The sequence below is a fragment of the Coturnix japonica genome, chromosome 5 (genome assembly GCF_054131305.1).
Source record: "Coturnix japonica strain WE chromosome 5, WE-NBRP24, whole genome shotgun sequence".
Taxonomy (NCBI): Eukaryota; Metazoa; Chordata; class Aves; order Galliformes; family Phasianidae; genus Coturnix; species Coturnix japonica.
In genome coordinates this window covers 28,605,099-28,629,801 of record NC_140667.1, presented here as the reverse complement: position 1 = coordinate 28,629,801, position 24,703 = coordinate 28,605,099, and the positions used below count along the sequence as shown (strand labels likewise).

The 24,703-nt window shown below is 35.8% G+C and overlaps 1 protein-coding gene across 42 annotated transcripts in view; it reads left to right on the top strand.

Moving 5' to 3' along the window:
- GPHN (gephyrin) overlaps positions 1-24,703 on the top strand; it is a 242,594-nt gene that overhangs the window by 111,652 nt on the left and 106,239 nt on the right. For 18 of the 42 annotated variants that reach the window (XM_032444765.2, XM_015864858.2, XM_085550351.1 and 15 more), the window contains exons 4-5: positions 12,651-12,743; positions 20,747-20,785. In XM_032444765.2, coding sequence (XP_032300656.1) covers positions 12,651-12,743; positions 20,747-20,785 — 132 coding nt within the window. Of the gene's footprint in view, positions 1-6,690; positions 6,877-12,650; positions 12,744-20,746; positions 20,786-24,703 lie in introns of all 42 variants that reach the window. The other 24 variants (XM_015864861.3, XM_085550352.1, XM_085550355.1 and 21 more) reach the window with 3 other exon arrangements.

Below are 24,703 nucleotides of genomic sequence, written 5' to 3'. Positions count from 1 at the left end.
TTGAAATAACATTCCTTTGGAATTCTGAGTTTTCTGCTAGACTTGGTCCTAAGTCACATGTTTGTAACTCTTAAGATCCTCAATCTTTTTTAGTGTGTCCTAATATATGAGATATTAATAGGACTGTAGAGATAAGTCTTAAAAGACAGACATGACTTAATAATTTCAGGAAAAAAGCAAGGATTTCTCCTGCTATAAGAATCAGAAGCGCCAAGCAGTGAAATAACAAAGGGATTCAATGTGTCAGTTTTTTGTTCTGCAGTGTGTAGGGGAAGACAGAGAGAGAAAAAAAAAATGATACAGGCTTCTTTCTGGATCTCTCTAAAAAGGCCCAGCAACAAGTGGCTAATAAAATATTTGCTTTCACAAGTCAGGGTAGGAAATAAATTTTACATCCCTTCAGATGCTGTGAACCCTGTGTCTGTGCAGCACTGGATGAATCTCCAGATGGATTTCTCCATGGCAAAGCGCTCTGATTGCATCTGTGTGTAGACGTTCCTCCTTTTATAGGTCTTTTGAGCTACTGTCTTTCTTTCTTACAGGCAGATAACTGTGCATAAAGAATGTACTCTTTAGAAACTCTTGCCACATTGGTAGCAAGGCCAGGGTGATGATGTGACCTTCTGCACCCAGTGAGAGCTGCCTGCAGTCCTCTCTGGTAGTGTGAGCTGTTGAGCTTCCCTTCAGGCAGAGGATCTGGGCAGTGTGACCCAGCCCCGATTACAGTGCTGGACACAGCACAGCTCTCCGTCTGCCCGTGCAGATAACTGTTAGGTAGATTACTAACTCCATTGTCTTCTGTGGCCTCTGGATCAGGATTGCTGCAATATTAGAAAGGTTATAAATGGAAGATTGTTTGGCCCTTAATTTCAGAGGGCATTGCCCAGTTCTTGCTCACAGATACAATTTCTGGCATGCTTTTCTTTATATGCTAATTCCACCTACTCTGTTACTGAAAATACAGTCTGGATGACTCTTCTGACTGTAGGCTCTTCCTCAGTCTCAGCAGTAAAGTGGCAATTGTCTCTGCAATGGAAAGTAGTAGTCCAGAGATAGCATGCACTGCATGCATCATAATCCTCAAAGTAGAATGTGTGGGAGCTGATACAACTCTTTCAAAGGGGCAGTGTGATATTTTTACTTACTATTGAGATGATGCCTTTATTATAAACTGCACTGAACAGATGACTGCAATGTGACTGTAACATGTCCAGAAAGGGAAATTTTGCAATTAAAAAAATCACAAAAATTACTGACATTAATGTTTTCATGCTAGAGACCATATGTTAAAAATAGTGTGTGTGTAGTGCAGGTGGTGCACAGTGGGAAACAACTCAAGCTTCTTGTGCCACTTTAAAAATTTTTTTTAATATATAAATAACTCAATATTTTAAAGGTTACTGTTTGTGTCTTCTTGCATCTTTAAAATAACGAACAAGCACTTCCTAGTCCAGAGGGCTTTCCATGGTTTCACAGCTCTAGAAATGACTCATGCTTTAGCAGGGAGGGCTCTGTTCCTGTGAAGCAGCAGACATTTCATATGCATAAGCTCCACTTACTGTCTGATTCAAGTGCAGGGGTAACAATGGGAATGCACTTTTTCAGCTGGAACCTGCTGTACCTACAACTGCACTCCCCAAACATTTCTATAATTACTGAGTCTCCCTGCTTATCCATTTGGAAAGCTACTGGAAAAAAGAAAAAGGGGGAAAAAAAAAAAAGAACATAAATGTATTATCTCTGCTCTTTTCTGAGGGAAACAGGAGGAGAGAGGCATGAAATACCATTTATGAAAGTGTAATGAGTAATTGCAGCATCTGTATGTTAATTGTCATGCTTAAAAGAATGACATCATCTAGATAGTTATGAAGGTTTAATAAAAACATCAGATAATGTAAGTGAAAGAAATTTAAAATAACTTTGCAAAATGTTTTCTTAAATACTTCTCTCAAAACCATTGCTTATAGTGGGAAACGTCTGCTAAGATTAGCACAATAGAAGTCATTTGAGGTTTAGAACTCGAATGTAAGAAAAACATTTCATAAAAAGGATACTTCAGGGTTTGGTTTTTCATGTGCTAAGGAGTTAGACTTGGTAAATCATTAATTCCTCTTGAAGCAGACCCTGTAAGGGCTTCACTTGTCTTTTACTATTCCCTCAGTGCTGCAGCTTTTGCTTCTGGCACAGTTCTTGCTTTTGCAACTGGAGCATATGGTACAAATATATTCAGTGCCAGACCGTTTAATTAATTAAGCGATAGTTCATTTCAAGATTGACTGTTAAAAATACCTGTAAATATGAAATTCTTCGTGCAGGTGTTTCTCATTCTGAAATTGGTAGTGTTTATTTCAAAATTCAATCATGAAAGCAGTTTTTTTGGTTAGAACTGCCATGTTTGAATTTTGGGACTGTAAAGCATTTCTGAATGTAACAAGACTTTCTCTGCAGGAGTTAAGACTCAATGTGATCACTGTATTTGTGAAGTTTGTTCTTCCTGTAACAGAAAGTATTCTATTTTAGTCTTGTTCTGATAGTACAGATTAGTATTTCTTTTATGGCTCTTAAATTTCAGCAAGTGAAGTTTGGCATCTGTCCACCAAAATGAGAAATGGCATGTGATTCAGTTTAAAATTGTCCTTTCCAGTTCTTTACGTGTATTGATTTGAACTGTGTTCGTGTCCTATTTAACTTCTATGGTCGTGATAACTTTCTGAGACAAGATTTAGCTTGATTGCTTCCTTGAAGCAATTGCTCTATGAAGTTTCTTTTTACTCCATTTGCAGCAACCCTGCTATGTTAGGCATACATCTTACAAAGTTATACTCAGCCAAGTCACAAAGATATATTTCTTTATATATTTCATATTTGAATGTATTCGATGTATTCACGTAGATATTGTCATCTAACAAAATGTTGGCATATCTTTCTGTATAACACTAAATTATTTCCAGTAATTTAGGGCCTTAGAAACAATGGAAATTACAGTATACATAACTGTACAAATATACTGTAGGTTGCTTGACATTCTGCATGTTATTTTGCCTGAGAGATTTCCCATACCCATTAAGACATGTTTGAACAACCTTGGTTTCCTGGCAGATTTTAGCTTTAGTTATACCAGCTGCAGAAACAGTTGGAAGATGATTTTGAAATCTCTGTGGGATTTTGAATGTTTTTATTACCACCTGACTCCAAGTAATTTTGTTGTTAATATGTATCAAAAAGAAATTAACATCTTTTAAAAATGTTCCATAAGAGAAATGACCAGAAAGTTTCAGCTCTTAGGGGGAAAAATGTAATTCTAGTGTGAATTGCTCCGCATCGATTTTCTCCTGACTGTAATAATCAGCTGAAATCTTTGATTGCAGTGGGATCAGCTAGTGCTGAGACGCTTCTGCAAGCTGCAATGGAAGTAGAAGATAGCTCATCATGCTCCATAGTAATAGTTTTCACCTCATATCATGGGTAATAGCTATAATCCTTTGAGTTTAAAAGAGACATTTTGCATACCCTAAGTCCTGAAAAAGTCTTCCCTTTGAGAGAATGGTCTTTTTGTTCAGAAATAAATGCTGAAAGGTTGTCTTAATACTTTGTAGACTTTGGATTCTAACACTCTGGATTTCAGGAATGAACAATATCCTAATCAGCAAGGTAGCCTATTACTAGTTCATTCTGTTAGTCTTCTATTATTTGCTCACAGAAGAAGAATTTTTCTGTAATAGTCACTGTTAGTTATTTTTCATTGCCTTCAGCAGCAGTCATCAAGTTGTTTGAACCATTGATGAATCTGAACTGATTTTTATCCTTTCCATGTTCAGTTTAAGAATCATTTTCATGATATCCAAGATGACTTCTAATCAACAGATAATGGAGAAGAACAGACAGCCTGAGTTTTAGAGTACTTCAGTCCTCTTTCCTCTTACATACTCCTTTTTCTTTCTTGTTGATCTATCCCTACTGAAGTAATTTGTCATTGCAAAGTGTTCTTACCTTCTGTGTATCTGGAGAAACAAAGAGCACTGCTTAGTTTGGAAAGAAGTGGTTTTCTTCTAGATGTTTTCATGTTCTTGGGAATCTACATCTGGCATTGGTCTTTACACCTGGAAAATAATTTACTGTCTAAAAATCGTTCTCTGTAACTTTTCCCTTATTTGTTTGTGGCAATAGTTTCTCTAGGGAAAAATATCTTTGTATACTCACCTGTAGTGACCCGGTCTGTACAAGGATCCTTTCTCAATCAAATTGCAGGTCTCTATGCGAATGTGTTTTTATTTTACGTTACTCTGGAAAGATGAACACAGATAATTCCCATCTAATTTAAATCAAGGAAATAGATTTTATTGTTTCTCTACTAAGCTTCATCATGGCAAAAGAACACTTCAATGAATTGATCTGCACAGTTTCAGGATGATGATAAATTGTAGTAAGTTTGTATCTCAACTAAATTTCTTGATATGTATGAAGCAGTAAGAATTACATGAAAGTGATTTAGTTTAATGGTTGGTTTAAAAAGGGGCTCTAATTTAAGTGCAAAAGCTTTAAAAATGATAAGGACATGCAAATTGTAATCAAAGCTATGAATTTCATAAAGTCCAAGGTTTTTAATTATTGCAAATTCTAGGATTTCCTTAGAAGCATGGATGTTGATTATGGGGACATCTTCTATTTTTCTGCAGGAAAGAGTTTAAGTTGAAGTAAAATGCTAAAAAGATGTTTTGGTTTCTGAAATGAAGTCAATTAATTTACAGAATCAAAAGGAAAATTTGTGCCGGAACATGAAGATTACAAATGGCTCACAGGCTTGGCTGTTTGTGTGGATTTTACCACTCATTTAAATGAGCTAATCATGCATCTTTGAGGTGAAAAATCAAGTGGTCTGTGCCATGCTTCAAATCATGACTATGTTTGAAATGAAACTCAAATATGGCATACTCAAGTTAGGACAAATAATTTTATGTATTTTAATACAATGGCTAAACACAGTCCTGCGAGCAGCAAAAAATAAATAATAATTTTTAAAAAAATAGGCAGCCTTGCTTTCCACTTTGATAAAGGAATTTGAGAGGAGGTTTCAAGACTGAAAAAAACAACATGAATTTTTGGTATAATTGCAACTTAGTTTTAAGTTAACACAAATACATTGCCTGCAAATTTTCAAATGTAGTGTGTAGATTTGTGATCAGATCTTAAACTCAAGAATTTAATATTCTCTCTTTACAAGGCGTTTATAAGCCCGATCTTACCACAGAAAAATGTTCCTCACTTCACAATCCCATCTTTTCATGTCATCACTTTCTGGCGTTACGTGTTTGTAATGAAGTAGGGGAAAAGTGAAATTTCATCAAAAATATCTGACAGACACCTTGAGAACTCACTGAGAATTGCAACTACTTCCATTAAACCAGACTGATGCATTTGTTTCACAAAAGAAGGTCAAATATTCCTCTGGTTGTTTTTCTTGCTCTCTTTTTAAAATGCTTTAATAAAAATATATATATTTTTTAAAGTTCTGTTACTATATATGTTACTATACTATATTATATTTTTTATGTGCAACCCAAGACAATTCCTCTTTACTCAGTGTGGCCCAGGCAAGCTAAAAGGTGAGACACACGTTGTCTAGACATATATGCTCTAGAGGAAAAGTATATAGTATATTGTCTGTGTGATATGTTTGTTGCTTCTTTGATCTTGGATATTTTGGATTGTTTATTCTATGTAGCTCTTTTGACTTCTTGTTGAAATTTGCTGAGGCTACTTGGTTGCTCTCAGTGGTTGAACACATTCTCTTTCTCATACCTCATAACCTTGAGTGTCCTAAAAGAATTGATCTTTACATATTGGACTATTTATGATACAGTACTCTTGGAAAAGCACTGTATTATATGGTTCCTTCTCCTCTGTTAAGCTCTTAAATTCTTATTCCTTCTGCTTCTGTCTGTGAAAGTGGTGCATCCTGTTACTCAGCCATCTGCTGGAGAAGACAGATCCTTGTGGCTGCCATTTTACTAATTCCATACCTACGTAAGGTATTTTCTTCAGTCATCCAAAATTCTTTCTTGAAGTGGTAGCAGGGTTCCAAGAGCAGCCAGGCAATGAGTCCTCCAATACTTATTCCTGGGTCTTATGCTTCTTGAATTTTATGTTTCACGTTCTTGATTTCATTAGGACCCAATTGTTTTTCTTCACACAGGTCTAAGTCTTTTACTTTGCTTGCTTGCTTGCTGTGCTGTGGGAATGTCCAGAAGTTCACCTTGCTTCACACAGCAGTTGTTCAGATGGTTATCTGGCTGTGTGTGGACTTGTGACTTGGAGTTCCCTATGTGGCCAAAGCAAATTCCTTGAGAACCCTGAGGAAACTTAGTATCTGTGTTGCATGGTATTAGCATTTTTGCCATGAAGCCACCTGGAATTCCATCTTTGCTTCCCTCTAGCAGTGTGTTAGTATGATAGAATATAGGGCTGTCTCAGCCTTTGGTGAAGCGGTGCTGCAGTTGTTTGTGTGGGGCCTCAGGACTTGTGCTGGGCAGTGAAAGACAGGTAACTGCTGAGCGTACATCATTGCTGGAATGTACATGCAGACTCAAAGAAGAAAGGTTACTAGTCAGTAACTGATGTTCTTTGAGAGGTATGGTCTGCATGTACATTCGTCTCCTACCTGCCTTTCCCCTCTTTCTGGATCTCTTTCAGGTTTGATTGTGCATTTAAGAGGATCTGAAGTGGTGGCGGATGCACTCTGCCCTATATTTCATGCACCAAGCAGGACGAGGGGAGGCGCTAGAACGCACCTCCCAGGACACTTCAAGGCAGGCCACAAGCTCGCCCACTCTTAGAGTATATATATGGACTAAATATCTCAAAGTACATCAGCTATTGGTAGGTAAATTTTCTTTACTGTATTTTCACAGGTGAACTGGTAGATCTTTTTTAAAAAAACAAATTCATTCATTAACTCTGTGGATTATATGCGTGAATAACAGACACATGGGAGTGTTTATACCAGAAACTGCATTAGGTACATTGAGGGAGCTTCCTTTCTCTGCGATGTCTTTATCCTCAAATGCAAACTTCATAAAAGATCTTGAATAGTTTTGATTTGCCATTTACATTGAGAGCTGCAAAAAAAAAAAAAAAAAAAAAAAAAAGCAAAGTTTGGAATTTTATTTAAAAAGTAAAAGGAAACAATATCTTGAATAATTGTGGCTAGATGTGTGAAGTCAAATGGAAGATTGTACTTATTACTGTTAGAAAATGGAGCTAGGAACTGAAACGGGTTTCATAAGAATTATATTTTACAATTGTATTGTTGATAGAACTTCATATTTACAGAAAAAAAAAAGATCCCATTTAAACACTTTTCCACAGCTGGGTCCCCCCTGTTAATTACAGAACCCTTCTAGAGGTTTTTCAATCCAGTTCACTTACTGCCCATTAAGCAGAACAAATAGATGCAGGAAATAACTTGGCTTAAGCTAGGGATGCAGATTATCTCTGCTTATAAATATGCACATGCAAGGTCTGAGTGCTTTTTTCCATTACAATTGACTGTGAAGTGCAGCTATCTGTGTGGAGGGTTGTTGGAGAATATGACTCTTACATGTTTGTACTTGGAGTTCTCTGAGATATTTTGCCTTTGTCTACAATGACCCACATGCTTTACTGATTCCTTACATTTGAAGCATTTAGTAGTTTTGGCAGCTCAAAGATGTTTACAGTTATCTTTCTGTAGCTTTGCCATTTCTGTGTTTTGAGAAAGATTAAGAAATAGGTTATCAAGTCTTGGTTACAATCAGCAAAGATTGGTGAGTCTTCAAGTTTGTGGTGCGTGAAACCACCATGATCTTGTACTTGTGCTCTATAGGATATTATTTACTTGTCTTTAACAGCAGCTTGCCTTTTCACATTCTGGGGAGAAAATCAGAAGTAAACAGTCTTAAATAATCTTAAATAAATATTAATATATGCATAGGGAAAGAAAGTATAGAAAAAGGCGTCTTGTTCTGCACAATGAATGGGAGGCTTATGACTCCAAAGCCAACCATTTGTAATCTTATAATAACACATCTTAGGGAGAAAATTTTTGATTTTAATCTCTCCTGGTTCGTGTGAGCAGTTTTGAATTTATTTCATTGCTATATGCTTTTTCCCTTTTCTTTTTATTCCAATTGCTATATTAGCTTGTTATAGGAATAATCTGATAGTGAAGAGTAATATTGGCAAGGAGGCATTTTTTTTAAATTTAATTTTTGAGTGGTTTCAAATAAAGTCTTAAAGACAGTTGACTGTTTATAAATTCATTAATATTTATTTTAGTTAATAAACATTTTAGAGGAAGAGATTTACACCTAACAAAAATGAAGTGCATTTAACTTATTGCTTTTGCTAGTAAATTTTTATTATGTAGAGATGGTCATGTGTGTATACATGCTCACCTGAATGTATATATCTGCCAAATTCACAGTAGGCATGAAAGTTGCTTCAAAAACTGGATATGTTTGCAAAATATCTAGTTCTGACTCTTCTGACACCTCTAAGTCCCACCCCTTCATCGTGACATCTGAGAAAAACCATTACACTGGAGTTGTCAGGTCTTTTCCAGTGAGCACTTCCAGAGTTCAATATCCACTCTAGGAGAATTCCAGTGGTACCAACCAACCCTCCAGTGGAGGCAGATATTCTTACAGAAAGAAGCTGGTAGTTCTTGTATGGCACTGCGTACATAAACTGATGTTTGTATCTGATCTACACCCTCTTCTAGATTTTAATTCAGTCTGTTAAAGCATACCAACAAATCACAGTTTTTCTTGTTTGCAGAATGACTGATACTTAACTGTAATTAGTCTGAATTAAGAATTTCACCTTTCTGAGAGCAAATCACAAAACAGAAGTGCAGTTTTTCAATGTCTCATGCTTGATTCAATCTTGCATGTGACCTATAATGTCTTTACCATTCTCCACTGAAATAGTTTGAAATTTGTTTTCCTGATCTCAGTCCTCAAAAAGTGTTGTCACGCCCAATGCTGGTGGTTTAATGGGCAAACACTTCAGTGTTTGCACGTCTCTTTGGTTTACTTTCACATTTGGTGTACTCTGTTGAACATTGCACTTCAGTCCCTTCTTTTTTTTCTCTCATTTTAGGAATAATTATAAGGAACAGTAGCTTTTAAAAATGGTTACATTACAAGCTTCATAGCTATGCTGAACCTTGAAGTTTTTGATAGCTGCAATTTATTTCATAATGAAAAATGCCCACAATTAAATTTCCATTTTAAAGAAGTAAACCTTTGATAGAGTACATTTTTATGACTTCTTTTTCTTTTAGCTTTTCATTTCAGTAGAATAGTTGTACTTTTACTACTTTCTGGCTAATGTTAGCTTACTATTTAGAAAGCAATACTCAACAAAAAATAGACTGTGATGCTGAAAACTGCAAATGTTTTCAAAAGACTACAATGGTCAGCAAAATATTAAAAGATCAAAAGCTCTGTTTATTATAGACATTGAAATGTGTACTTTGGTGTTACCCAAGTCCTTTGACTGCAATTATTATACTGTAAAAACAGTCCTATTTATGTTACTTTATGCCTTTATTGATGGGGGAAGAAAGGGTGGGGAGGTTCCAGAAATGTGTAGTGTATTTTAGTATTTCATTTTCTGGCATTCTTAAACCATTTTATGATTGATTATTTGCAAAGCTGTTGCTCCGCACATAGGAGTATCTTCATACATGTATGTTTCGGTGAAACTTTCATGAAATAAGTGAGAAGTCATAAGCATAAAAAATAGAATCTTCACAAGAAAAAGGGTTTAAGAAAACCAAAAAACTTAATTCCAAGAGTAACTTGACATTTTTAAGGCTCTCTTAATCTTTATTCTTCTGCTTTGAATTTGTTTGTTTTGTTGTGAATTTCTGATTCACGAACAATGAAATATGTTTTCTTAGGATATCAGTGTTGAGCTGGAGTCTGAAGCAGTTACAGCCACAGAACCAAGCAGAATTTCTTGTAAGATTCTAATGTGCCAATTTCTGAGTTCCTCAAACTCAGTGGTCAGATTCGCATCCAATTTTCTTACCAAATTTGCCACTGTGCAGGGTGGTAAATTCTTCTCTGTATTGATTTATTTTTCCATATTCTTACTCAAGATTTCTTCATTAGGATTATGTCATATCATTATAAAAGAAAATTAAGTTGATATTCACTGTGTCGTTTTGTACAACTCTATTTTTTGACCTGGATTCCTAAGGAGAGTAATCACCACTTTAAGAACATGCTGTAAATAACTTATGTGTTTAAGAACATTTATTTGAAAGTTTTATATATTTTTTGCTTGTATTTTCAAGCATACTTTCCGTAGAGTTCATCCTAGTAAACAGGATTCATTTGTGAAGAAAGAAGTTATGTAATTTTACAAAGCTAGTGGGTTTCAGAAGGTCTGTGTTGGAGAAATACAGAATTTTCATGTAGGGCCTTTATAGTCCCTATTTATTTATTCTGTTCATTTATTTGTATGTACTAAGGAGTGGTATTTTAATGGATATTGAAAAAACATCCACTTTCTAACCATTCTGTTGAGAATTCTGTAAGTAGGGTTCTTAGGTATTGTGGAGGGTTCCATCAGATATAATGAAAAGGAAACAGTTACTATAAATATAGCAAATACTTAATAAAATTTTGTGAATAGCTGTTGAAAGACCATATGATGTATATTCAAATCTCTTATCTAATTCTGAGCAAGGCTGGTTGGTTCTGTGAAAGATATGCTTGAGTCCTTTAAAAATGTTTTAAGCACAGAAGGTTTTCACCAAGATTCCGTGACTCGCCCAATGTACAGTAACTCAGTTTAGTGACAGTTCTGTGTTTTGGACATTGAGATGCTTTGCTGAAGAATATATGTCTGAAAGTCACGTAGCTATTACTTGACTGAAATGACTCATAACATTAGCTAACATGTGGTACAATAGGATTGTATCATGTGGCCTTGGATTTTGGATTAAGAACATCTTAATGCACTAATTGCTGTAAAATAATTTTATTTGTATAGCATCGATCAAGCCAAGTATCAGATCAGTGATCTGGAGGAATTCTGATTTGAAAATACAGTAAATTGGTGTCTATGAAAAGCAAATGGCATATATGGCTGGACTGCTAGCAGCAAGGAAATGAACACAAGTAGCCTTTTTCCCTTGGTAAATAATTACATGCAAGATAATGAAACAAATTATATGCTCAGTTTATGTGAAATGTCAGTATAATGATTTCTGTAGCTTTCTATATGCTATCACAATCTTGTTTTTTTTCTTTTTCCCCTGTGAACTGGAGTATGATTGAGCTGTATGAGAACAGATGAAGGAATTATTTTCACTTGAAAACTTGTTGGATTTTGTCAGGTTTTATTTTATCTAAAAATAAATGTTTCATAAAATTCTCACTGTATCTCTCTTTGTTTTGTATTCACAATTTATTCCTGATTATGGTAATTTATACATACATATATGTATGAAGTCACGCTCTCACTTTTCTAAACAGCATTTCTATGCTCAAATTCTTTTAAGTGTTCCCTGATATTTGCTGGTGCTGAGAGTCAAGATAAATGTCTTTAGATGATAAAACCGCTCAGAGAAGATATTATCTGTTTCAAAATAAAACCCCAAACTTTTCTGACACATATTGGTACTGTTGAAACTAACAGTTTCAGTTGCTGCAGTTGCCTTTGTTTAACTTCAAGAGAATAAGGATAGTTGTATAAGTAATAAATCTGATTCCTGAAAGTGATTACTCTGCTATGTAATACATGGGTACACATCAGATAATTTTTAGCTCCAAGCAGATGCTCAGCTGCTTTGCTTGCGCACTATAGCATATGAAGGATAAGTGATATAATCACATTGCAACTAAATATGTTCTCTGCTTATGCCATGGTTTTTTTTGGTCACAGTTTGAAAAGTAGGTTAAAATGTCATTTAAAAAATGAATGCAAATGGAACTTAACATTCTTCTAGTATCATGAGTTCTGTGGTACTGCAAGATGTTAAATGTACATGGCAGATCTCTTAAGCTTTCTTATTCCAGCTTTGGGATCAGCATGTGCTGTCCCATTGAGATGATACAAGAAATAAAGAAAAGATAGTTGCAAGGAGCAGCGTATGGGCTGCTGTATCGGGTGTATTATTGCATCTTCTAATAGTCAGACTTAAAAGTAAGTAGATCTTGCTTTGTTCAGGCTGTTAAAAAGTAGAGCAAAGACAAAAACTGAAGTTATTTTTATAAGAATCAAGCATATAACCCAAATTAAATACATGTATTTTACTTATTTGTGTTGAAGAATTGTGTTTATATTTCAGAATCCAGTTAAACACTGATATAAATGAACAACCAGGAGTTCTTGTTTTCCATTTTAAGACAAGAGTTTGAGAACAGAATTCCAGTTTCCAATTCCAAAAATATTATGACTGACTGTATTACTCTGCCATATGTTTGTTGTAGTAGCAGTTTAGTATTTGTTGAAAATGCCACGAGTGATTTTACTATTGCCTTCATTTATTTTATATGTCTCTGTTTATTTTCAAGACAATTCTTTAGATGTTTTCTGAGGTAGATGTATCCCAGGTATTACTTGCTAAATCTGGCAGCTTTGATCTTCTCTTTCAGGAGACGCTGATAGATTGGTGTGATGAAAAGGAACTTAATTTGATTTTAACTACTGGAGGAACAGGGTTTGCACCGCGAGATGTCACCCCAGAGGTGAGTTTCTTCTGGAATAAGAAATACATGTGCTTTGATGTAGAAATGTATAAATTGTGGGGAGGGAATGTTAATTCTTTCTGAAGTTGCCTCTGTATCTTAACTTTGCAGTATCTCTAGACAGGTCAGGTGATACATGATTTGGAAGGAGAATATGCTATAGGGAGTACAACACAAGAGAACTAATATGACCTTTGTTTCTGACCCAAAACAGTTTTCATACTAAAATGTGACATAGTAATTCTGGTTCCAATAGAAACAAAACAATTCTAACAGCACTGGTGTAATGTTCCTTAGCACTGCAGTGCGGCACTGCTAAGCAAAACCATATGTGTCACGTTTCCTGTGTCCCATGCAAGAAAAGTGAAATGAAAGAGTTCCTTTAATTCTCTCTTAAAGGCTTCTGCATTGACAACTTCATAGGTTAGGAAATGGGAGATAGATTATAGGGGAGAAAAAAGGTGTAAAGCTGCTATTGCTTCACTTGAAACCACATTGTCAAAAAAGCTAAATGGGCAGAAATAGAAGTAACCTGCATCAGTAAAGATTACACAGGAAATTTGGTTACTCTTCACTTCTGTGGAGCTCAGGTAAGGAAAAAAACCAAAATATCTACACAAATGAAACTTAACCAAATAACCTCATGGCCATGAAATGATAATTGTTATTGAATTACTTGGTATTTTGTTATTCTAAATTAGGTTGATTTGAACTTATAAAATCACATACCTCTTTTGATATGTTTAAGTTCACTGAAGGGCAGAAATACAACTCTATTATTTCTATATGTTTATTTCTGTAATTTAGCGTATTTAGTTTTCACTTAAGAACTCGTGAGTTTGCGATTGCATACACTTTTAAGAGTAGTTTTTAGCCCAACATAACATGCCTACAATCCTCTTTATCTACAAAAGCATTCTGTTAAACCTGAGACTGCAGTTTAACTTGTTTTCATTAGGAATATTTAAATGCTTTTTATTTGCTGTGTAACGAAAAGAAAAATGTAAACAATATGCTTGTGTATTTCTGATGGTTCTAGATTGTATACTAGAAACCTTAACTAAAACTTAGGGAGTATTAGCTAGTGAAAGTGAATTTACAGGTGATTCACATTGTTAAAGCAACACAAAAATGAAAAGTGCATTGATTCTGCGGGTCTCTTACCTGCAAAGTAGCATTATGGTTTCTGAGACTGTATACCAGTACTGTGTAAAAAGAAGGTGAAATTTCTGTTTCAGTTTTTCTGAATTATTAACTTTATGCAGAGTTGAGTAGTAATGTCAAAGAAAGCATTTCAAACTGCTTAAAATGAATTACAGATTCTCAAGGAGTGCTGGGGCCAAGGAATTAACAAATGAGAACTTATTATGATATCTGGTGTTCTCCTTATATTGGCTCATTGCTGTTACTCAAACTAGTTATTAAATACAGGTGCTGATGATTTGTTTGACTAGATTACATGTTACAGTGACCCGTTTTAAAAATGATCCGAGTTGTTTTAATCTTACGCTAGATAATAGCAACACACTGATATAACTGTTTAAAGGGAAGAAAATCAGTTTTCCAAAGTGTTGTAAGTAAAATATTGCATCTGTTTTGGGTCAAGGAGGTAGATCTTCTTGGAATGGAAAAATGCAATGTCAGCATCAAACATGCAATGAAAAACTTGCAGAAGAAAACTCATTATAGGAATGAGTTAATAAAACTCGTGTATTGTGTAATGAGTGGTTTTAATTATCTCGTGTATGGTGTTTGTGCAGTATGCTCACATGTCATTACTGAACTGTAAATTAATGTTTTTAGATATTTAATCATGACATAGTGCTAGTGAGATATCATCTCTAAGACATGATTTTAAACGTAGTAACAGTTGAATCTTATTGTGGAAGATCAGTGATAGCAATCCATCAGGTTGTTTTTCAATTGAAATGATTAAATCCTGCTCCTCCTTAATCTTTCTCTAATTTCAGTTAGAATGCTCAGCTTTCTGCTTTCTTTTCTAATCATTGATACATAATTGCTATTGTACTGTACAAGATAAAGTTGATTTCTGAGATTAGCAGCCCAAGTAATTACTTGAATTATTTTTATTGATTACATTTAAGTGCCCAGCATAATGTTTCAGAAATTTGCGATTCAGTTCCAAAAAAGAAAATTACTGTTTCCCCCGTCACTTTGTATTTTGAACACTATATCTGAATACTACAAGATTATTGCGTAGTGTCAATGATTTATTATGACTTTTTTTCTTGAAACAAAATAGGTGACTTGAAGGGTATCCATGCTATCTGATTTTGAGTATCTATCTCTGGTTCCTGAATTTAGTACAAAGGTCTAGCGAGTCGATGAGGAGAAACTTTCAAGTTAAATATTAGGATTTCTGTTTACAGTAGTGGGTGTAGAAGTAAGCAGATGGAATTGTCTGTATGTCTATAAGTGATGAACTGGATGTGGATAGATTAAAACCTAAACACTCAATGGATCCCTGAATTTGAAGGAAACTGCTGTAGATGTAATTAATGAATGCTGTAATCTCTCAACTACTGTGACAGTTCTTGGTCAAAAGTAGAGGCTTAAATTTGTAGATGTAACTTATTTATTTTTATGTTGCATATTATTTATGGTTATACTATTTCAGTCCATATTGAACATGCTCATATAATCTTTTTGTTGATATATGAATGTTGTTGGACTGATACCAAGTTATTAGACATTGTCCAGGCTATGTGGGGAACATTTGTATTTCCAGATGCAGACATTTTCCACTTGGAACTACAAAGCTTACAAGGTTTTTACATGATGTTAATGAAAATGCTGTGTTTTACAAAATATTTTAATGTAATAAATTTTTGATCACTGGGTTTCCTTCTGATACATAAACATATTTTCTTTATTGCTGTCAGTCAGTACGAGGGAAAAATGCATTCAGGCACTTTGTGTAGTTTTCTGTCTTACGTATTCTCTATTTTTGTATTTATTCTCTTGCAAAATTAATTTTCCTATCTCTTAACAGTCTTCTGGCTGTTTTCTTGTCTCATATCTCTCCTGTAGCTCACAAGTCATGTTAACCTTCATATAAATCTAGTTTTATTTACTTAGATAACAGCAGTAGGCGGTCAACCTAGGATAGATTGATTTAGCCTAGAAATCTTTGAGCTGTTTTCTGTGTATATTCACGAACAGTTCAAATGCACAGCAGATAATTGTCAGCTCTGAAATTGTAAGACAGTACTTTTACAGAAGAAGCTCCGAAGAACTCTTTCCTAACATGCAAATCCCTGCAGATGTTTTCTCATAGTTTTACTACTTTTCCTCTGCTCTGGATAAATGATGAATATGACTTCTAGTTCTTGCTGGTTAAATTTCACAATACTTATAGACTTTTAAATAATCTATTTGGAGACATGCCTGTCTTCATTTGATCTGAAAATATATGCACACCTATTTGTTCTTTCATCAAAGTCCATGGAAAACAAAAAAACCCGAACACTGTTCTCTGGAACTTCTGTCTGCATTTTTCAGTAAAAAAGCCTGCTCAGAATGGACAAAATATTCCGAACCTAGCCTCACAAGCACTGCCTAGTCTACTCTGAGTTCCATAAGGTGTCTTTCACTGACTGCTATTGTTTCCTAAGTTTCTCCTTTGACTTTAGTGTGGATTTTTCTTCAAATATTTTACTTCTCAAATTCCAAATTTCCAAATTCCATTTTATTTCCACAGACCATTTTAATTTCTCTGCCCTGAGGAGCATTTACAATCTTCCTATTCTGCACTGTTTTGTAGCTGTCATATGCTTTGTCTGTTGGTTTGTTTCCCCTTCATTTTTGTTAAGGAAGCAAGGTGCTTGTTACACCTTGGGGTTTGTGATGTTATTGATGAATCCTCACAGCATTTCATGTGTTCCCCTCAGGTTGACTCAAATCCATAGAGATATTTCACATAACTATTTTCATTTAATACTTGATTACTTTAACTATGAAGAATTATTATTTTCATCCTCCCTGCCTTAAATAATGCCTTTCCAGACCACCAGGATTTTCTGGTAGTGTTCCTTTTAAAGAAGGGAGCACTTCTATGCTTTTTTAACAGTATTAAACTCTTCTTCATGTGATTACTGAGCCGCAAGAAACTCCTTTTACGTTGTCTGTCACTTCAAGCAAGCTCCATAGTGAGGAAAAATGAAGTCTTTACCTCATATGGAACGTCAGTCATTTGATGGCAGAAATACTATGAAATATACAACCTCTCATTACCAAGACTGTTGTTTCAGTTTTTCATTATCAATATTCCATCTCCCCACCAGTTTTAAAAGCTTTTTCTTCATGTATTTTTGTAGTCTGTCTTAAGACTCAGGTTTTCCATATCTCTTTCTGGAGATTTTACTCCCCGTTCAGTGCAACTTCTTTGTGGGGATACTGTGTGATGAAGTTTGCTGTGCTTGTATGCTTACTGCTCCTGTAACTTGCAGTCAGACCTTTTAAGAACTACTGTACTCCATATTTCTTTGGAAATAATGTTTTTAGCGTGGCTTGCTCCTTAAGGGTCTGAATTATGAAACCTTGCAAGGTGTATCTAGGCTATAAAGGCACTTCAATGGAGTAGACTGTGATAAAAGTCTAACATGTAACAGAACGCAGGAGTTTATCAGTAACTCTGAATGGCATCATTCCCTTTTTCTTAGACTTCCAGACAGTTCTTAGCTTAGATGATGAAGTCTTTATCCACTCTGATGTAGTTTTTAAATAAAATTAAGGTTTTGTAACACTACATTGGATGTTACAGAAAGAACTTCTTTACAGTGAGGGTGACGGAGCACTGGAACAGGCTGCTCAGGGAGGTGGTGGAGTCTCCTTCTCTGGAGATATTTAAGACCCGCCTGGACGCCTTCCTGTGTGACATGGTGTAGGGAGCCTGCTTTGGCAGGGGGGTTGGACTCGATGATCTCTAGAGGTCCCTTCCAACCCCTACAATTCTGTGATTCTGTGTGATTCTGTGATAACTTGTTTGTTTTTTTTTTTTATGACATCCCTTCCACAAACCATCAATTCTCATTTGACAGAGATGTGGGACATGAGAGAGAGATCATGACAGAGATTATGTGGGAACCCTAATGGAAGTCATGTATAAATTTTAATGAGTTAAGTATTTGTTTCATTTTATCTCATTAACGTTCTGAGCTAGCAAGTCGAAATTGAACACTTTCTGTTATGGAATATTTTCAAGCAAGTACTGTCAAGAAAGAAAAGGAAAAAAGGAGAGCAGGTAAAGCAGCAGTTGGAAATTTGTGCGTTTCATACAGTGAGAAGCCAAGCCACAGTTACAAGTCAGGAAATCTCACTTTTGTATCATAGAATTTCTAGTTAAAATTTTGTTCCAAGGTGACTGAAAAATGAAATGGAGTGGACAAATGGTTCATATCCCAGCGATCCCAAATACATTAACAAATACACCATTTTTAAAAAATACATAGTTTACCACTTATCAAAGGAAAGGGTGCTCCTCATAATTGTGTTCCTGATGCATTGTCCGTGCTTTCATTGTAGTGACCAGAGCTCATAGTGATGTGTCTTCATTAGGTTAAATTAGCTGGCTTGGCTCAGTTAGCAGTGTAGCTGTCACAGAGATAGGATCTTGCAGTTCTTTTTTTCTGTAACTGGAGAAGAAATCTCTGTTTACCATGCTTCCTCTGCATAATGAAATTGCCAGTTTGGGACTTTGGGAATTTCTGCCTTTTAGGCATTTCCGTTGGAAGATCTCTTCACAACAGGTAATAGGGAACTAAACAAAATTAAACATCAGGTTAAGATAAAATAATATTGAAAACATTGTTAGGCCTGCAATTATGCAATTCTCAGCCTTAATTTTTCACTTTTTTTTTTTTCTGGTCATGATTCATTACAAATAGTTTAATGGACACTTAATATGGAGAAAATTAACAAAAAATCATAGTGAAGGCAGCTTAAAGAGTAATAACTAGAAGGCAACTGCTAATTAGAATTTAAGATATATCAAAAATTGAGTCCATCCTTTTGGGATAAGCTATTTTGGAACACCAAAATAACTCTGTTAGAATAGTTTCTTGTTGGAACTAATGCTTATTGAACAGTAGAAAATTTCTTCTTTGCTCCTTGCCTGTTGAGCAGGAGCACTTTCAGCTACTAATCAAAAGTGAACTGGATGATGACTGTTCCTATACCTGCTTCTGCATATTCCTACCACCTGGAACAGTGCAGGTTCTCCAGCAAAGTGTTAATTAAAAGTATTTGGAGAGAAAAACATGGCTATGTAGTCACACAGATATAGAAGTCTTATCAAATATTGATTAGAAAACAGTATGTTTTTAACCTTTGTTCAGACTGTTTACAGTTATTTCAGCTTCCATGCACTTCATGCATATGCATATATTCTTTTTCCCAGTTGTTTTGTATGGTGAATGCCAAAATTGGTAGTGAGGAGCAGAATCTGCTAATTCTAGTTCTTATTGATTTTTAAACTTCTACTACTGGATGTATGAAGTATTTTTTTCTTCCACAGTGGTTCTTGAAGATTAGTTTGTAATAGTTCATTTTCATTGAGCCTTGAAAGGTCTCCCTTTGGAGATAAGGTGATAGCAATTTTGCTCTTAATGCGGTTCAGCTAACTCTAGCTGCTGCTAGCCACAAAATCAGGAGTTGGTAAAACCACCAGGATGTGCTTATGTGCTCTAAAATATGTTCAGCTTTATAGAAGAGAAATGTTCTGCTTTTTCTCAGTCATTTATACTATTTTGCTCCTGGCTAGTTTATGCCTTCACTAGTCATATAATTTAAATCTCTTAGCCTCCTCTGCTTAAATTTTCTGCTACTCTGTTCCAAGCCCAGATAGTAGTGTTTGATACAGAGAAGTTTGGATATGGAAGAAATTTCTATTCTATGATTTCTACATCTAAGGTTATATTAATCTCTACTATTCCTGTGCCTTGCTTGGCTGGAAGGCAAATGAATGGCTGATACCCAGAGGATCAGTATGAATAATGAAGCCTGTTACTACCGTAATGTGTTCCTAAAAAGCTTTGTTGCTTATGAATACATAGCTATACTGTCTTGGTGACCTTTCCAATTCATAATTCAACAGGGCATATTAGTACTAATGATTCCTTTATTGTGTCTGAGCTTTTTCATGGTTTGCACAAAGGGAGGAGTTTGCTTCTTGTTGTGTGTTCTTCCCTGATTAAAATGAGTTTAGGTGTTCAGTATTAGTATTAGAAGTTAATAGATAGGCAGTTAAGTACAGACATAATACAGGCTTCTAAGTGAACAGAAATTGCTAGCAAAGTGATTCCTGTTTGCTTTCCTTTTGGTGACCAGGAAGATAACCCATGATTGAAATGACAGATGAGTTAAATTGCTGAATTTCATTACCGCTGTTTTCTCAGTTCTTGCATTCTAGTGTTGATTACATGTTTCTGAAAAAGTATTTGTTTACAAAAAACAGCCATGTTTAGTAACAGAGTGCTCTGTGCATCATAGGTTGAATTTTTGCAACTCTTGCCATAGGTTTTCCCACAAGACTTAAAAGACTAAAGCTACGCTGTATAGCGTGGATTTACCTAGGCCAAATTCAAACACGAGCCTACACTAGTGATGAGTAACAGTTGATAACTTGTTCAGTTTGTCTCACAAATGGCCAACACTGGCTAATTGGTATTCCTTGTCATCTTCACAACTATTTTCCAGTGGATATGGGAATGAGCTCACAAGACCATTCCCTTTCCCCTCTTACACACCTTGTGCTAGAGGTAAGTGTGGTTTGGGGAAATAGGGGTGGGATGTCATGAGATGAAAGTGAATGTGGGCTTCTTTAATCTTTCAAAAACCTCAGTAAAGTCATGTATCTGGGGATGGACAAATACTCAGGTGAATATACATTTTTTTGCCCGAAGAGGTTACCCAGTCCTAAATTTACATGCTTTCCTTGAACTGGGAGTTAGAAATCCCTTTTCTCTTCTGTTTTTCTGCTGCAGAAATTCCCAACATTCCCATTATGTGGGCTCCAGAGAGGGGTAAGCAACATTTTCAATCCCACCCAACCATTTCCAAACTAATTCTTTGCTAGTATTTTTTTGCTTTTTAAATCATCATCAGAAATAGCTCTTAGATGCATTTTTCCCATTTGTTTGATTTTCTTGTGGATTCTCATATTTTTGTTTTATAGGAAGGTCCCATGGCCTCCCCAAGTGCTAGGGTCAGATTCATCTGCTGTTTCCATTTGTGTGCTATTCTCCCGTGGATTTTCATGGTTCACTCTGTTGATCTAATCACGTTATCAGAGGGTGAGCATCTAGATTCTTGGGACTTTTTCACTCATGGTACCTTAAGCTGCAAAAGCACTGTCACCCTGCTGCCTTGACAGTCGGTTAACAGGCTTATGTTTTATCCTTGCTGACAGCTGCATCCAATTATTCATGGGCATTGGTCTTCTGCTACCTTGCCTGTCTGGGGACTGCCTGGCACTCACTACTTTCTCTTCTCTCTACTGCTGGCTGTGTGACATTGTCCTCCCAAAATCTTGGCCCTTTGCCTGTCTGTCTGGCATTACCTCTTGACTAGCTAATTGCTAGACACTGACTATCTGCCGCCCTGCCCATCTGCTGAATGGCATGTATTGCCTCCTTATTGTCCCTTACATCTGATTACTCATGGGCAGTGGTTTTCCACTGCCACGTCTCCCACTTTGAGTGCCTGACATCACCTTCCTGCTGAGTGCATCTGCTGACTGCGGAGCTGTTCTGCTGCTTGGCACACCTGCTGTTTGGTACTGCTTTATCAGTTTGCTGAATGCCTGGCATTTTCCTCCTGCCTTTCACATGCTTCTTGATTATAGTGTCCCCTTGCTGCTCTTTGAGTCTGCTTACTTACTGATACTTGCTCTTTTGCATTCCTGTCCACTTGCTTTTATGCCTGGCATTTTTGTCACGTTGTCCTGCCCACCTGCCTAGATTTTATTCCTAAATATGTATCAGTCTGAAAAATTAAGAAGAAAAGTAAGGAATGGGGAAATAATAATGTTTGATTCCTTCATTATCTGATTCAGTTCAACATACCAGCCCAAAAACTGATGTCAATACCCACATCCAGCTTTTTCATAGATCTGCTTACTCAAATCCCTCTCCCTCCTTACAAAAAACAAACAACAACAACAACAAAATACAGCCAAAACTAAAAACCAAAAGGTCCTAAATCTTACTTAATCTTTACTCCGTCACTTCATTTGATAGGTATATTACTGTTTGGTAATGCTGTGTGAAGTATCAAATTCAGCACTAAAACAAATCACTAACGTTATATACAGTAATTCTTGCAGTACCCATGGAAGGTAGGTAATAACAGAGGAAAAAAAAAAAAGGCAAGCAGTACATTACTGAGGCTCAGAGAGAATAAGGGCTGAATGTCCATCAGACACTGAATCAAAGAAGCTAAGTAAGAAATTTTACAAGTCTCTTATTTGGAAGCACGAGTTTGTAGCTGACCTAAAAAAAGGACATAGGATCAGTATGTGGTTACCAAACTGCAGTGTGTTCTAGTTGTCGCTTCCTACTCTGCTGAACTTTTGGTACTGGAAGAATATTTGGTTGCTAGCTTTCAGAACCCTTTGTGTCACTTTTTCACAGATTAAGAACAAAGACTTGACTACACATGTAAGATCCATGGTGAGGGTTCACAAGTCATGGGCAGAGCTTACTGCATGAAGTACAATTTTCTGCTTCTTTTAATAACACTCACTTGTCCTCTGTTTTCCTAGTTCTGTAACCATTTCTAACTTACTGTGAGTGTTTGTAATTTAAATCATGCTTTTGAATCCAGTACTAACTAGGAACTGGAATAAATACTCTCTCATAAAGAATCCTGTTGTAATTTCATGATAAAGTCTTCCTACACTTAAAATAATTGTCATATCCTATTGACTTAAGTTATTAAACTCTCAATATATTATTATATGTTATATAGTATACATTATCTTCTTGTTATCTTCAGAGATACCCTAAATACACTGACTGATATCAAATCCAACCAGTAAGCCAGCACCCTTGACTCGGTACCTCTTCACTTCTGCCAGACTATCTGTTGGCTTTGAGAGGTATCCTATGAGAACATAGCTTGCTTCTGACACAAGCTTGCCACTGGAGAACAGCTCCAAGTGTGGAAGACAGACACAGTGAGAGCCAGCAGGGATTTTCTCCCTGATGTCACACTGAAACCTCAAAATCTGCTATACTGCTTTATTCAGCTCCAAGGAACTTCAGGACAATAAGAACCTTTTGGTGTCCTAGGCTTCTCACTCTTAGCAACTCTTCCCTGTTTCTCCAAACATATTTTTTCACAACTTTGCAAATTCTTAAAAACAACAGGCTTGCAGTCTCTCACTTCCCACCAGCTTCTCACTGTTGAGGGTTCTGGGTAAAAGAACAGATCTCAGTGGCAATTCATTTTCTGAAAGGTTTAACTCTTGATATTACTTTGTCTGTTTTGCTTCTTTCCTAGAATGTTGTTTGAGAACTGGCATGAAGTGAGGATGTTAGAAGAGAGGAGAAGCACTCACTCTTGCACTGTAGGGCTACTGGAAAGTTCTTGACCTCATTTCTTACCCCAAGAACTGCAGGTCATATCATCACAGGTGTATCATTTCAATTAATACAGTTTCTCTAAATTAATGTTATTCCATAAAAATGGCTTGTTTCCGAATAATACGGATGTATAAATTTTAAACAAAAGGCAGAAAAATTCTGAAACTGAAGATAGATGAACACTGTGCTTTTCCTTCAACATATGCATTTTTCCTGGTTGAAAATTTTGCCTTCTGGAAAATTGATGTAGTGTTGACTAAGGCAGCTTCATGGTAAAAATGTCCAAGGAAATGGGCTTTTCATCTGTAGTGATCAAGCTATGGTAAAAATATTTTAGTCATTTTGAAAAACTATATGTTTAGTTGAAAGAATATGTTGTAGTTTCTGTCTCATAAATTTCGCCCAGGAATTTTGGGGACTACAACTTCCTTTTCAATAGTGAAAAAAATGAATAGCTAATTGCCACTTTACTATGAGCTGACTTGTTATTTCTCTCAGATAGATCCATATTTGTTGTATTCGGAATTAATACATGAACAGAAAACCCTGAAACTACAGTCTGTCTCCAGCACTTCTACACAGCATGCAGGTTTCACATTGGTGATTCCAAGGATGAGAAGGACAGAGAAAGCAGATTTCTTTGTCTCCTGGGAACTTTGTTTCCCGCAGCATCTTAAAGAGAAGCTGCTATTAACTCATCAGCACTCTTTGCAGGAAGAGGGTAGTTTTCTTTTGATATTTGAAGCATTAGTAAGATGGACTTTAACAACCCTAGCTGGAACTTGTGCATTTTTCTCAGATAATAGCTTGTCACATTTTCAGAACAGCTATTTTTCCCAATTATAATTTATATCCTTGTTTCGTTTTCTTGGTTTAAAAAAACAAAACAGAAAGAAAAAGGATTTTTTTCTTTAACTGTATTCAGACACATAGCATATCTAATGTCTGTTTGGTTTTTTTTTAAGTAAATATTTATAGAGCTATTTGTGGTTGCAGTTCTCTGAATGTGTGCACATTGCTCTTGTAGTTATAGGAGGCAAACAGACACGGTCCATCTTTGAGAGCTATTGCAAGACAGTTGAATTATGCCCTTAGATCTTAAAGCATAAAATGATAAAGTCAAATGATAGGTAATGGACTGAATGTGTTCTTTAGATATCATCTGTCAATTCCAGGGCAGTAAAGTGCAATGAGTTTATCCTAGGAGTGTCATGTTTCATCTTCTCTAAGAAACGTTTTCATCCAATTAATGAGAATCTTGGAGAATAGCAAAAATTATTCATGCCAGGAGTTAAATAACACTGTACAGAAAATTGTTAGAGTCACTTTTGCTTTCAAAATCTGTTCAGTTTTTCG